The sequence below is a fragment of the Natator depressus genome, chromosome 7 (assembly GCF_965152275.1).
Source record: "Natator depressus isolate rNatDep1 chromosome 7, rNatDep2.hap1, whole genome shotgun sequence".
Classification (NCBI taxonomy): Eukaryota; Metazoa; Chordata; order Testudines; family Cheloniidae; genus Natator; species Natator depressus.
In genome coordinates this window covers 22,013,456-22,028,716 of record NC_134240.1, presented here as the reverse complement: position 1 = coordinate 22,028,716, position 15,261 = coordinate 22,013,456, and the positions used below count along the sequence as shown (strand labels likewise).

General features: G+C 52.0%; 1 protein-coding gene across 2 annotated transcripts in view; it reads left to right on the top strand.

Moving 5' to 3' along the window:
- The window catches only part of PLXNA1 (plexin A1), a 516,682-nt gene that overhangs the window by 178,254 nt on the left and 323,167 nt on the right, over positions 1 to 15,261 (top strand). For both annotated transcript variants that reach the window (XM_074957636.1, XM_074957635.1), the window contains exons 11-12: positions 13,282 to 13,378; positions 13,731 to 13,921. In XM_074957636.1, the coding sequence (XP_074813737.1) occupies positions 13,282 to 13,378; positions 13,731 to 13,921 (288 nt within the window). The remainder of the gene's footprint in view (positions 1 to 13,281; positions 13,379 to 13,730; positions 13,922 to 15,261) is intronic.

Genomic DNA, 15,261 nt, shown 5'->3' with positions numbered 1-15,261 from the left:
CACCAGAGACTTGAAAGTTGTGTAACTGAGCCCTCTGATTCAGGAAGGTCCCTAAACATATACTTAATTCCCATGACTTTTGTGGGACCTACACATGGAGTTAAGTGCTTTTCTGATTAGGGATGCTTTGCTGAAAGGTGAGGGGGAGGCTGAATGAGGAAGGCATTTTTAATCGAGAGACGCTTTGTCTTGTATTTCATTTTGGTAATACTTATCTAACTCCAATGACTAGTTAACATTTTGAAGAAAAGACATCTTTGTTAAAGATTCAACACTCCATTCACTAAGGTATGAAACCTGACAATATGCATTCTCTGAGACATCTGTCACGTCCTCCAGTAAAACCAAGGGACACCAGGCATGACATTCCTGATATTTGTAAGGTTAAAAAGCAAGCAGAAAAAACCCTACAACCCCTCCCCCCGCCCTTGGGCTTTCTTTATACATTCTTTATACATAAAGAAACAAAAACAGGGCACAAGCTCAATTTAAAAAAAAAAAGTTCTTTGCACGTCAACTTTAAATATAGTGCTTTGGTTAATTAAAATCCTTAAAGAGACATAGAAACTTCAGCCTTATTATTAGGCATAGTGGTGGACTGAAACTGAAATATGTATCCTTTGTGCAGTTTAAAACTCCTTAGCATGTAAAAGCGTGGAGGTGAACACTAGCCTCAATCTTGCAAACCTACCTGTGAGTAAAGTTACTCGTGCAGTCAAAGTGTTCACAGGTTCGGTGCCATCGTGTGAAACGGAAGGTTGATAAATATCCACATATCCTCACAGTTGATACAATCTCTTAAATGTGTGTAGGTAAACCAATCCCATTCTCCCAAACCCTTACCTCTGCCCCCTATTGCCCACCTGCCATCCGTATAACAGCGTCAGTGTCACTGGTCCAGCGGCTGCAAACAGTAAACAGCCACGCTGGTGGAAAGCAGCATTGTTTTTCATAATCCGAGGCATTGCTAGTAACACAGAGAAGAGTTGTTTTTAATTATATGGGCACAAATTTCTGGTGTAGCCAATGTGGGTTAAAGGAGTTACATCAGGAATGGATTTGGCCCAAGTTTTTTTCTCCCGAGAATGTTCCTTTCCGAGGTGAAATGTCAGTCGCTGTGGCCCTAGAAACATTCGGTCCTTTTACATTGTAAAATAAGAATAAACGCCGGCTCTCCTTTCTGCTCAGACTTGGGTTTGTAGTCTGGGCACTTTGAGGGGGAAATGTAGCGCTCAGCCATTTCCTTTTCCCTTTAACAAAAGCCACACTTGGTGGTGAGCAGCTGTGTCAACTGTGGAAAGCCCTTTCGGGCCATTCTCTGTCAGTTCACCCCTCACTCACAGCTGAAGAGTCACTCATCCTTCATGCATCTTATCTCTGGCTTCCAGCCGTTGCTCTTTGAACTCTGTCCCTTCCAGCATGGTGTTCCTGGTGTGGAGAAGCATCTGCCAGCATAACTGCCTCTTTGGAAAATGAATGGCGAGTTCCCCCCTTTCCTTTTTATCCCAGTGGCAAAGTGGCCTGTGATTGGAAAACACTTTTCCTGTGTCCCAGCACCACCCAGCGCAGTGAGGGGAGCCAGGCGGATACTTACTGGGTTTGTTTGTTAGGAATTCTTGTACAGTTTCCCTGAAATTAAGAGGGATCCAGAATGTAAACACTTTTGGTGAGCTGATTGATTTGTATTCTTCCTATGCACGGATCTAATGCCATTGGAGGAGCTCAAATTACTTGCAACCCCTAAGTAAGCCTCCCAGCACTCGTGAGGTAGGCAGTATTGTCCCCGTGTACGGGTGGGTAAAGTGAGGCACGGAGAGATTTATGGGATTTGCCCACGGCTGCAGAGCGAGCCATTAGGAGAACCAGAAATAAAGTCCCAACTCCAAACACTGGCAACAGTTCCTCCTGTGTTGAGCGAGATGCCAGGCTGCTTACGGTGCCATGGTGCTGCAAGTACTGGGGGCTGGGTAGATGAGTAAGTGGGATCACCTCACATCATTTCCATGGCTAATACCAGGCCAGATGTCAGAAGGCCTCAAGTGGATTTGGGCAAACATTTGGCTTGCGCTTTGATGAGACCTAATTCCGAGGGTCTCCAGATTATTATTGATAATATTCTGGGCCCTGTGCATGCTGAACTCAGGTTTCTCGACCAGGTGCACCTGAGGGAAGGAACTTTGAATATGATGCGGGGAGAGGAGAATGGTAAAAGACAGAGAGGTGTTGTAAAATCAAAGTCCAAGCATTACTGCCAAGTCCCATGGTGTTTGTGACGGTATTTTACTGGGCCTCAAGTATATTTATAGGGGAACATAAATCATACATACATGCCCTGTGATGAGTGCTGCACACCTACAGTGTATGTATCTCTAATTAACCAGCCATGGAGAGTGAAATAGGATTGGATCCTACAACCCCAGAAATGTTGGAAAAAGCCAGGCGTGCTCTCTGAGCGGTGCCTACATTTATCTTTCCTGCAGCAGTGTTTAAAGGGGAAAGGGAGTATCAGGAGAGTTTGATAGGATCCAATTAAATTCCAGCAGATAAAATAATGATGAATTGCAGTTGAGCCCCAGTGAGACACGACGTACATTACAGCCGTCCCCACAGTGCGGGGAAGGAGTTGAGGTCATCAGCTAGAGGAAAATAGGACACAGCTGCAACTGTACCGTTCCTACAGAAATGCAATCAAGAGGAGCACACACATGAGAGTGAGGAGAGAACGTGTGAGAGTGTGTGTGCGTGTGTGTACAAGAGGGAAGTCTGAGTGTGTGCGCACTGAGCGCATGGAAGGCAGATATACCATGCCAATAAAGCATACAGTTCTGGGAGAAAAGCAGAGCAGCCCAGCTTCCTGCAAGGGCTGCTCTGAATAGGTCATGCATCACATGCCTCTGAGGAGCCTGGACAGGCTCCTGCATTCTTGCTGGGGTGGGGGCGTGGTTTTGGTTTGTATGAATAGGGGCAAATGGAATTTGGAGGAGCAGCTCTGAGCAGATGGCTACAGAGATTCTTGTGCATAGATTTCCTGTGTCTCCCTGTTGGATGCTGGGAAACTGAATTCTCAGGGGTTCCTCTTTGAAGGCCCCACTTTGCCAACAAATCTTTCTCCGCAAAGAGGACAGGTTCCAGCTCCCCTTGGGGCCCATCAACCCCAGTCCAAGTTCAGCCAGAGGGATAGAGATGGGGCACATTGAGGCTGGGTGTCAAAGTGACTTTGTCACTGCTATCTGGGGCTGGATTCACACACTTGCACTAGAGGTGAAAAGCTCATATCCCTGTCCCAATACCCAATAGACCCGCAAGTGCTTGTGACTGAGAGGAAGGGATTAGGATGGTACGAGATGGTATAGCTATGAGGATTGAGATGAAATTAACTGAAGGAAATTGTAGGCTGACAATCAGGAAAGTCAGTGAGATAGGATTAGGATGAGTTTTGAGAGAGATGGTGGGAGCTCTCTTGCTTGAGTGATTTCTAGCTGGATCGGATACACTGCAGGGAGCAGTTGGGTGCAAGCTGAAGAGGAGTGGGCAGGCAGGGGCATCAATGAATCCAGCATTCCTAGCAAGACTCCACTGTAGTTATCCCATGCTCGATCTTCCAGGGAGGCTGTTCTCTTCTGATACAGCAAATGTGAGATCAAGGGATTGGGACCAGGGAACTCCTGACTCTGCTGCTGAGTCACTGTGTGACATTGGGCATGCCCCTTCCCCTCCTTTCTCATCTGTAAAATGGGGCTAATGCTGACTTACCTCCCAGGTATCAAGCATTCCATACACGTGCTGAGTATTATTATTCTGCCAGCCTGTCTGGAGCAGGGGAAGAGTTTGCGTGCGTGTCTATCTGATATGTATCTCCTTAGTCCTGTGCCCCGTGGTGATGCATGTGCTGAAAGTGGCATGATGCAAGAGAAATGCTCACCGGGGGGGGGGATAGTTTGCTACCCAGGCTGCAGTTCCTATTTTTGTCCCCAGGCAGCACATTTCCCTTCTTTATGGCTCCTCCCCAAATGTGCCCGTGCTGCTTGTGTCCTCAAAGGACTGTCTGATTAACCGAGGGGTTCTTAAGCTTTTTCACAGGGCAAAGCATAGCTTCATAGGAAGACTGTCTGCTAGGCAAGTCCCCCCCCATTTACCATTGCCCAAACCCTGCCTCCCTTCCTATTCCCCATCATCACAGAACAGCCCGCTGGCAACTATAGCCATTGATTAACTGGGCACTTAATCCTACCAAAGAGTTTAATGGATGTTTAATTTCTTTTAATGCAGTTTAATAGCTACAAACCAGGAGGAGCCTGCACCATGTGACAAACTGGCTCTCTGTCGCTGTGGTCTGGGAATCTTTGGGTTAAGTGACATGTAATAACTCACTGAACAGTCTGGCCTGCCCTTCTGCATCAGTTATTCACTCAGCCCAGCAGAGGGAGCACAGGTTAAAGGGGAACCCAAGGCAGCATGGCGTAGTGGTCTGGGCATGGGACCCAGGAACACCACAGTCCCAGGCTTGGCACTGACATTGATCTGGGCCAAGTCACTTCCCCTATTTGCACTTCATTCACTTATCTGAAAAAGGCAGATGATAAGGATGCACTTACCTGCCTCCCAGAGTGGGGAACTAGTTACTTTGTGTAGTCTTTTAAAGTGCAGAGTCTTACCGCTATGGACGTGTGAATGTCCTTGTTATTAAATAACATCTTTACATTGAAATACAAACACTGTTTGGGATTCCAGAACATGCACAGAACCCATCTGTGTAGCCTTCGACAACAATTGGAAATCAGCCACCTCGTTCCTTAACTGCCAAGTCCCGAGGTCAGGAATCTGTTTCCCTTGTAACGGTCATGACCGATAAATCGGTGTATGGAATGCAGCAGCTTCCTTGCTCTGCCATAGGCGTTAGTGATGCCATCAACTATTGTAGGAGAGAACAGCTCGGAGCCCTGATCTCCGACACTGAGGGATAAAAAGCAATTCAGCTCACCTTTTGGGAGATGCTGATTTGGGAAATCCACCTGGCTCTTCTCATGGGCATCTACCATCTGATTCAGATGTTGCATGAATTTAAAAAAAAAAAAATTTCCATTCACCTTTAACAGCAGTGAACTCCTATCTGATGCTTCCAAACCCAGGGCCTGATTCTGCCCTGCCTATTATCTCATGTCCTTTACATGCGCAATACCTGATCAGAATGGGTGTGTTGAACACTCACTTTGCACAGGCCTAAGTGATGGTGCAAGGCTATGGAGAATCAGGCCCTATTCTAGCTAGAGGATTTCTCTGGTGCCTGTCACTAGTATCGAAACATCTGTCACAACAGTATCTGTTCAGACCTGTTGGATTGTCCCAAGAGCTCTGCTGACATTGGCGCTGACCCTGGTGCACAAACATGGAAGTAATTTACACACAAAGGCAAAGAGCTGCAATCAGCTGCAGCTCCATGCCTGAGAACATGTTTTTTTGGCGGGGGGGGGGGGGGGGGGGAGGGGAGGGGAGGGTTGGCGGGGGAGTGGAACCCTAAAGTCGCAGATACCAGAGCCGCAACTGGCCTGCGAGCTCGCATCCAGCCCGTTGTCCTGATTAACTTGTTAATGTAGGTCAACCCCAAAGAGGGCAAACCCTGGAAGGAATGAGAAGGGATTTTCCAGCTCCTAAGACGGGTAAGAGTGTAAAAAGAAAAAGCCGGGTGTAAGTAGGAGGGTTTTGGCTGTGCTTGTGTAACACTGGCCAGTGGTGTCAGACTCCTGGCCTGGGAGAAGATTCGCTGGCTGCTTTCCCCACCACTTCTCCTGCACACCCACTTCCCCTGGCTTCCCCTGCTGGGTTTCAGGATACGTGTTGGGCTCCCTTCCTATATGTAACGTTCAAGGAGACGCTTGCGGCTGTTCTGGAAAGACCAAAAGGCTGGCTTGGCCTCCCTCCGGTTGAGTAATGGAAAGACGGGCAACTGCCAAGTTGGCCCAGGAGAAGCTGAGCCCAAAGGAAGGAGCACTTGTTTTCCCAGGGGTCTCCCTGGGGTGGCTGAAAGAGATGAGAGCGCATGTAAGAACATCTTGGGCAGCAGGGTTTAATAATTCACAGCCCTCTGTAACCCTCCCCCTTCCCTGCAGTGGGAGCTCCTGGACTCCCCAGCTAAGTGACCATGGAAACAACCAGCCAGGGCTGCCAGCTCTTATCTTCCCACTTGCAGGAATAGCTAAGGTCCATTTCTGAACAGAGCAGTGTGTTTCCCATGCTGTGCACTGCTGACTGCCCTGCTGGCGGGGGCCAGGCCTAATACCATCAGTGGAAAGTAACAGGGGTGCCGTGGAACCGAGGAGAGGTGCTCTCACACCTGCTGTAGCACTGTGTTGTCAGAGTCTCTGGATTCTGGCCTGCTGAGTGTTGGCTTGCTAAGTGAGCTTTGTGCTTGAGGAAGGGGCCTGAAGCCATGTGCTCCGTGATCTCTGTGTTTGGGAGGCGGGACGGTCTAGAGGGAAGTGCAGGGAACCGGGAGTCAGTCTCAGCTTACATGGTCCCTGGCTTTGGGATTGGGAAGAAACACCCACTCCTGGACCCCAGACAAGGACCCTGGCAGTGGTGGCTCGTGGACCTCAGCAGGTGCTGTAGATTGCATTCCATGCTGGTTGCTGCATGTGTATTTAAGACAAGACCTTAATAACCCAGGTGCTGTCTGCTCTGGGGGACTGTTAATGATTCCACAGCACTTTTCACTGTGTGCTAGGCTAAAAGGTTGAGGTGTGTGCCAGGGGCTGCCCCTCTCCATGCCAAAAAGGGCTGCATTTCAGCAGTGCTGGCAGGGTACTATGGGATACTTCAAGTTGTACTGCGTGTCATGAGCCCTCTTCCTGTCCACACACTAGGATGGCTGGGAGGGGAATCCAAGCCTCTGCTACTCTGTGTCCCTGGGGTGTTTCAAACTCCTGGAGCCTGAATGGAATTCAGTCACTGCCCCAAACTTGGGGTCTCTAGACACATCTCAGGGTGCAGACCTTCTATGTCGCACCCCCATCTGAAAGTTGGAACCCTCTGTCCAGCCTCTCTGGTTGCGATGTTGACACTTCAGATTCCCTGTTTACTCAATACACCCTGTCCCAGAACTCCACCCCAAAGGTGTGAAGTGTCTGGTTTCCAGTTTCAGCTCCAGGGACACTGCAGTTGTGAAGCAGCCCGTACACATACACTTTTCTCAGTCTAACTGCGTGATGCTCTTCTATCCTTAATCATGTAAAGCACAGGAGAGTGCAGATCATACAAAACAATGCACAGCTGAACCCGCGACGGCCCTCACTTCCTATCTTACCCTTCCTTGTGAGCCTTTGGGGGACCATCTCGGCGCAGGCAGGCAGGATGTTCCGTCCTCACGCAGGCTCTTCCATGGTGAATGGCCTCTCCCTTATGGACCTGAGAAAATGGCCCCCAAACAGACCAGCCTCTACCTATTTAAAACCTTTAACCCCTCTGCATCAGGGCAGCTTCCCCACGTGAGCGGAAACCCCTTTGGGTGACTTTGTTGCCAAGGTGACCTCTCCACCTCCTAAACCAGTTCTTCTGGGCAGGGACCAATCTTCTGTCTACTGGGAATAGATTTCAAAGGACTGGGTACTTAGCTAACCTCTGTTCTTCTTTTGCCACCAGCCTTTGGACCCTCACCCCAGCTTGGAGGCAAACAGATCATGGACAAGGCAAAAGGCTGCTCATTCAGAATAGAGTTTGCCTGACACAGACACACAGGGCTCATAATCACACAGAATTCATAAACTGTACAGACAGATTTCCGATACATCACACTGTGTGTTAGAAATTAGAGATGGGTTTGATGTGAATACTCCTGACCTTCCAAAGGACTTGAAAGCTGAACCTCAAGCCAACCGTTCCTGTCTACATGAAGGGCTGAACTGAAGCCCTGGCTCCAAACCTCCTATAGGGCCGGGGGTGTTTGTAATTGGAATCTGAGTTGTATGGCTTCATCTCATCTCGGTAGCGAAGGTAATACATTACTGAAGTGAACTTCAGAACCAGGGCAGAACTGTCACCATTGGTCATGATCATTCATTAGTTTGGCAGAGCGAGGGCTGACAGTGTGTGCCCTTCCTGCCGTTTGTTCCCATTTCTCTGGGCACTTTGCTCTGCTCAGACAGTAACTCCCTTCCAGTGCATCCTTCCTTGCCTGGGCCATGTGCCGTCGCTCCAGGAGTCTCTGAGTTAAGTGGGGAGGCCTGTTCTTCCAGAGGCAGATACGTAGTCCATTGGGTCTGTCTCCTCCCAGCCTCCCACATGTGCGTCTTGCTGTCTCCAGGGCTGGTGTGTGAAGGGTTAATCATCTCTCTTCTCCTCCCACCCCCACCCAGAAGGAACTCATTTCCAAAAGGAGCTGGGGCAGAGAGATGCAAATAAGAGTTTTGGACAGCTGCAGGCTGGATGCTTTCCCGAGATGCCAGGGCCCCAAATGAGACATGTCAGAGTACAAATTGAAAATGCCAATTTCACTTAGGCTGCCATGCTGCTCGTCACAGCTAAATCCTGCTCCGTTGCCCCTCCCCCAGCTCCCACTTCCCGAGGCTGCCGATTGATGGTTTCCACTCCTTAATGTAGCTTGTCCCTGTTAGGAGGTCCTTCAGGCTCTGCCCACCTGTTGAGGTGGAGGTAGGATAGAAGGGAGGTTACACCTGCTAAGATCTTAACTCCTAGCCCCTTCTGCTCAGTCATCCTGGGACCAGTGGGGAAGGCCTGCGGTGCTCAGAGGTGAAAGGCTTCATTGGCTCTGATGTGCCAAGGAGGGTTGGATGGGAGACCGCCAAGGAGCACCTCATGTGGGCATGGGTCTGTGCTGGAGCCGTGCGTCGGTAGGGTGTCGATGGTGGCAGTGCTATTCCGCTGAAGAGGTTGGCTTTCAGCTGAGCTGGAAAATAGAGCTCTTGGTGGTGTATGAGAATGAATGGCCCAGCGGTGGTTTCAGCTGGATGTGTCATTCTTCTTCACTTCCTGGCATAAACTGCCATGCACCACTGAGCAGTCGCTGCATACCGTCCCAGAGGTAGCTGCATTTCGTGTGTGCGTGTGTGTGTGTGTGTGCGTGCGTGCCGTGCATGGATTGTAACCTGTGGAGCGGCCCAGGCGTGGGAGACCCAAGGCTGGTGGGGCAGGCTGTCCAATGAGATCAGAATGACCCCAAGTACTGCTGCATGTGTCACCTCCTGCTGCTGCCTTGGCTTCGGAGCAGCGTTGCTTTGCCCCCTCTCCTGGGCCATCCTTCTGCCTCTTGCTCAGCAACTGGCCGCTGCCTGTGGGCACCTCCCTTTCCAGCTTTTGGGAGCCTGGGGATGAGGCGAATGGCCCCGGTAAAGCAGAGCCCTGTGCATGACTCAGCAGTGGGGCTGGCGCGTCTCCTGCCCTGAGCCGCCATGTGGGAAGGAGGGAAAGAGTGGGCCAGCAGGGCTTTCTGGCTTTGTGGGGCAGTTGGTTTCCACTGCAGTGCTCCCTCTTGGCCAATCCCCAGAGGAGCACTGGGGGAGCTTCTCAGCCTGCCAGCTGGGTTAAAGGCAAGACATCCCAATAACCACAGTGCACAGGTTCGGAGAGGGGAAGGCCCCCATCTCTTCTGGGTGCACCAGTAATGGGGCAGGGGCCTGGGTGTAATCTGGTCTCTGGCCCAGGCAGAGAGAAGCCATGGAGAGCAGCCTCTCCTCCTGCCTATCCCCGTGAATGTAGGGCACGGAGCCCAGGTGTCCCTCTGATTTTACACTGATCAGAGATCAAACACCAGCACTGAGATCATCCCATGCTACTGTCACTGAACTACCAGGCATGCCTTTCCCCATGCAGGCCTCTAGCGGAGGCCAGCACAGCCCGGGTAACAGTTACTGTCCTGCCCACCTGTGCTCTTAGTCCCATCCAGAAAGGCCAAGGAATATGCCCCCCTGCTAGCTAGTGGGTGCTGCTGCAGTAGCTGTCACCAGCCCGATCTCCGAGAGGCTTATCCACGGTGTGCGCTGACACAGAGTAGGGCAGTCTGATGTGAGCACGAAAAATGTTCCCTTGCCATATTTCTTTCCGTATGTTCCCTTCTGAGTCCTAACCCCCTTGACTGTGCTCTGGTGCATAGACAGGCAACTAGTATCTTATTCCCTTAGCACCTCCCCCCCCCCCCCCAAAAAAAAAGTTCCCAGAGTGCACCTGTACAGACAGGCATACATGCAGCACCACTGAAATGCAGCCACCTCTGGGAGGAAGGGCAATGGCCAACAGGTGCACAGCAACATTGCACTGGGGAACTCATGGCTAAGGACTGCAGGTTGAAATCCACCTCTGATAGGAGGCGCTGTAGGGTCTTTAGTGTCCATGGAAGGGCAGGCAGGATGCAGGATTTCCAGGTCTCCTGGAAGTCCCCCTGCTCAGTAAGCAATACAGGAGCCAGTCTGTTTACCATTGAAGAGTCTGACCTTGCCCGGTGTGCATGTGTTTAGTTTGAGGTACAAGCTTTCACATCTGTGAAAAGGCAGGTAGTGCCCAAATCAGGCCCGCCCCCTTAGCAGTGCACCGAGCTATTGTTTGACCCCAGGGCGCCTGGTCCTGAAGGCTAGCGTGAGTCCCAATAACTCCTCTCCTCTGGCAGAGTCTCCAGTATACCCAGCCCTAAGGGGGGATGACTCCTGTCTGCAGGGATCCAGGTTCGGTCTGTCACTGCTGGATTCATGCTGCTGCCACCCAAGCTATGCAATTCAGCCCTCTGCTGCTGCTTCACACAGATAGGGCAGGATCCTAGTGGCTGGAGCACAGGATTGGTACTCAGGACTCCTGGGTTTTATTCCCAGCTCTGCCACTGACTCACTGTATGAACTCAGGTGACTCACCTCCTCCTACCTCTCTCTTGCTCTCTGCTTCAGTTTCCCCATTTGTAGAGAGCTCGGAGATTCTTCCATGAAAACTTCCATATCTAATACAAGGTGGTGATTAATTTAGCTCAGGCAATGGGGTGCAGAGGTGTTACTGGCTCCCTGGCAGGAGAAAGCCCCTTCCCCCACCCTGGTACTGGTATCTTTTCGGTCCCATCTGAGGGCTGCAAGGGGAAATGAATCGCTTCAATTTTCTCTGAGCCAAGCACAGAACTGGTGTTGAAGGAAGGGATGGACCGGGGGCAATGCTGCCACTTACCCTCCTACCTCCATCATCACGCCCAGTCTGTGAAGCTGGGCAGCAGAGTAACTGGCAGGGGTTGGGGGTGGGGTCTGAGCCAAAGAGAGCCAATGCGGCAGTGTATGTGGCTCCCAACAAACTCCAACAACTCATGAATCATTCATTTAATCTCTCCTGACACGCCTGTCATTTTCTCCAGAGAGGAGCGGAGAATCTCTCACCAGAGGAGGTCGTTAGCTGTCAGGGAAGATTCTGACTGCCTTCCTGTCTCCCTATTGATTAATCCTCCGCCTGCATGCAGGGGCTGTGTAGGGACTGCTGATGGGGCTGCCAGGAGTTTGGCTCAGGTTAGAAGCAAGGTAGACAGTGTTGGTGGGGAGGAGGTCCGGGGGCAGGATGAGCGGTTTGCTGGAGCTCTAATCTCTACTTTCTGTGTCTTTGAACTGCCCCCTGCTTACCTCCCCAGAACTTAAGCCTAGCTTGAGTCTCTTGGGCTTTGCGATCCAGGCATGAGAGCGGGGAGAGGAGTTGTGCTCCAGTGAAGGTAGAATCCAGCAGCACTTGTGCTCTGCAGAGGGCAGAAAGACAGCTCCAATCTCTGCCATGGTGTGGGCAGCACAATCATTCCATTTAAACAGGCCACCAGGGCAAAACATTCCTTACTTTGGCTGCAGACCGAGCCTGTGTATCGTGAGGACTGAGAGATAATTAATAAAAGCAGTTTCCCGCCATGTTGTTCCCAGAATGGCCCCGTTTCTGGGCTGCAGGTGGGCACTGCCCTGGTGAAGACTGTCCTACAGATTTGTTTTATGAGCTAGTGCAAGTGTTGAAGCTGCAGATAACAGGGTCCATCCCGATGCTTCCCAGAGAGAGACACGTCGACTCTCTGTGCTCCCAGGTTTGGCCTGCCCTAGTCCCTAATGCATGCTTGCCCACATCACAGGGATGGTTTTGAGTCCAGATTGCAGTGGGTTGTTAGAGCAGCGAGAAGCCCAGGCCTGCAATAGCAGGGAGAGGGGACTGCAGGTTAGGAGCGAAGGGTGGCCGCAGAGGTGGGAGGACCAGGAGATCCGAATGGCCGTGGGTGCTGAGAGACAGCATGATGGAACATTGGCAGAGCGGTGAGGAGGTCGGGACTGGAATAGAAGTGTGTGTCTTTGCTTAGGATTGAGGGACGCTGGCAGAGCCACAGGGAATGGGAAGTTGTCCAGTCAGTGCTAGGAGTCTCTGACTGTGATGAGAAACTCCCCCAGGTCTGTGCGGCCGTGCATTAGCCTCCCCTCCCACCATCACTGTGCCTCAGTTCTGCACCTGTGAGATGGGGCTAGTAGTCCTGGCCTGCAGCTCCTTCCACAGCAGCAAGGAGAGGCGTATGGAAGTGTCCCTGAGGGAGAAGAAGCTGCGATAGGGCACAGTGCCATTGAAAGCAGCTCCCATCCCTGGGGCAAGGGTGGGGCATGCCATGGATAGGTGGCTAATGGTTGTGCCGCTCCTCAGCGGGGAGGTGCTAGAGAAGGGCAGTGTTAGTAGGGAATGAGTCTCGCCACGTGCCCACGTCAAGCAAACCCTGTACGGCATGGCCCCTTCAGAATTGGCTCTGGCTGCAAGGTGCCTATGAGCTCAGTGTCCCCAGGCGGCTCTCGTGCTCCCCCACCTCCTGTCCACTCACCCCCGCAGGATCCTCAGGAATCCTAGCCCTGTGCCCCCTTAGCATGTAGCAAAGCACCCAGCGTCGCCCCAGCCCCTCTTCTAGCTGCTGGGGATGGAGGTGTGCTGGGGGTTATTTGTTTATTGCTCCCTGGCATGGACAGTTTCCGGCTGGCTGTGGGATCTCTTTGGTTAATGGGGCTTGTTGCCTGTTTGAAACCCTTGGTTTGTATGACATTTCTTTCTCTGCTAGTTGAGGTCTTTGGGTGGGAGCACGCTCTATCCGCCAGCCGCCAGTCGCTGTGGCACAAAGGCACCCGCGGTGCCAGACCCATCCCTGCTGGCAGGGATCGTCTGAGCCAAGTCTCTTTCCTTCTCCGTGCTCCCACTAGGGAAGTTAACGGGGAGATTTCTGGGCCTCTCTTTATCCATCAGGGCACGTCTGGCTTCCCTTCCCCTCGCTGATGAAGGAGCTCTGCTTTCTTATGTCTCCCCTTGCAGTATTTCTATGAAGGGAATGACATCAGCGACCTGCCCGTGAACCTGTCCGTGGTATGGAATGGAAACTTTGTCATCGACAACCCCCAGAACATCCAGGGTAAGCAGGCGGCATGATCTGTCTGCACAGTCCTCTCGCAAGCCTCCCACCCATCAGCCTCCACCTGGGGCTTGATTAGAGCCAGTACCCTAAAGGGGAAGCTCTTCATACCCATAGCCAGCTAGTCCCTTAAGAAAGATGCATTTGTTCCAGAAGCATGTCCTCTGCGGAGCACCACACTCCAGGCCATCTGGTCAGCACAGATCCCAAGGTGTTAGCTGTTCCCAGACATTTGGCTGGCCCATGCAAAATAAGCCAGTGGGTCTCTGCCCGGTTCCTTGTGGGCAGGTGCCCTCATCATAAAAAACACCAATGCATGGATGACCTGACACTCCTCTGCCTTCCCTTGCAGCTCACCTGTACAAGTGCTCGGCCTTGCGTGAAAGCTGTGGCCTCTGCCTCAAGGCAGATCCGCGCTTCGAGTGTGGCTGGTGCGTGACGGAGAAGAGGTGCACCCTGCGGCAGCACTGCCCAGCCTACGAGAGCAGCTGGATGCACGCCAGCAACGGCAACAGCCGCTGTACAGACCCCAAGATCATCAAGGTATGTCTGGGATGGGGGGAAGACGGGCCTGTGTATGTGCACACGTGCTGAATGCAGTGCTGGAGAATACACTGCAGGGGGCAGTTCAGCACTGGCCATGGCTGTGGTGTACTAGCATATTGAGTGCCTTTGGTGTGCATGGGCCTGTACAGATAATTACGGAGCCCAGCTTCCTCCCCTGAAGAGTTTAGAGTCTAAAGGAGATGGGTAGCATACAGGAACATGGCTGAGCAGGCAACACGGAGCTGGCAGCTCTCGGGCAGGGAAGATCTCCCAGGGAGCAGTTGTTCAGACACCAGGGTTTAATGTTCTCCCACCAGGTACAAGAGCAGAGAGCGTCAGAGTGGAGACTGGGGTTGAGGGGGGGTTTGGAGAGGGAGGCTGCAAGGCAGAGGGCGGATGTACCATTTCAACGGGTGGCTCGTGATATGGGGTGGAGTGTGAGATGGAGGCAAAGGGAGTGTCAAGGAGACCAGAGCTGACAGAGTGCTGGGCTAGGAACATGAGGAGGGTGGCACAAAGGCAGAGTCCCTCTCTAGTTAGTTATATGCACTTACATATCTATTGTATCGCTCTCTCCCCTGCTTGGGTCTGGTGAGCACGTTCCGCTGGCTCCCTGCCCGCTCTGGTGATGTTTGCCCTTGGCCATGCAGAATTCCCAGCAACACTAGTTGCTCTCCTGAGTGGCATCTCCCCGGCTCTCTCACGTCACTCTGTTCTGACACATTAAGCCTGAATTCCCTGCCTCACCTGTTGCTGCTGATCCCTTGACACCCATGGGGCTCAGGGCCAGCCTTCCCATGCAATGGGGGTGGGGATGTCACATCTTTCTGTACAGAGGGGGAAGTGCACTTTAGTGGATTAGCGCAAGAGGCTGGGAGCCAGGACTCTGGGATTCTGTTCCTGGCTCCGGCACTAACTTGTGTGTGGCCTTGGGCAAAGTCACACCCTGGCTCTGTGCCCTAGTTCCCCCGCTCTGTAAAATGGTAATAATGATTCCGCATAATTAGTTAGTGAATTCTGGCCACGTGCTTTGAGATCCTCAGATGGCAGGCTCTTAGCCCTGGGCTGCACTTGAAATGGAGGTCGACATAGCTGTGTGGCTTCAGGGTGTGAAAAAGCCGTTGAGTGATGCTGTCCTTACCCCCGAGGCAGAGAAAGCTGGGTCAGTGGACGAGTGCTCCTGTTGATGTAGCTACTGTTGCTTGGGGAGGTGGTGTTCCTACAGCGACGGAAAACCCCCTTCCGTTGGTGCAGGCGGTACTACGTTCCAGTGTGCTGCTGGCATGTAGCTATGCCACTCTGGTCCCTGTAGTGTAGATGTGGCCTTGGTATCACGG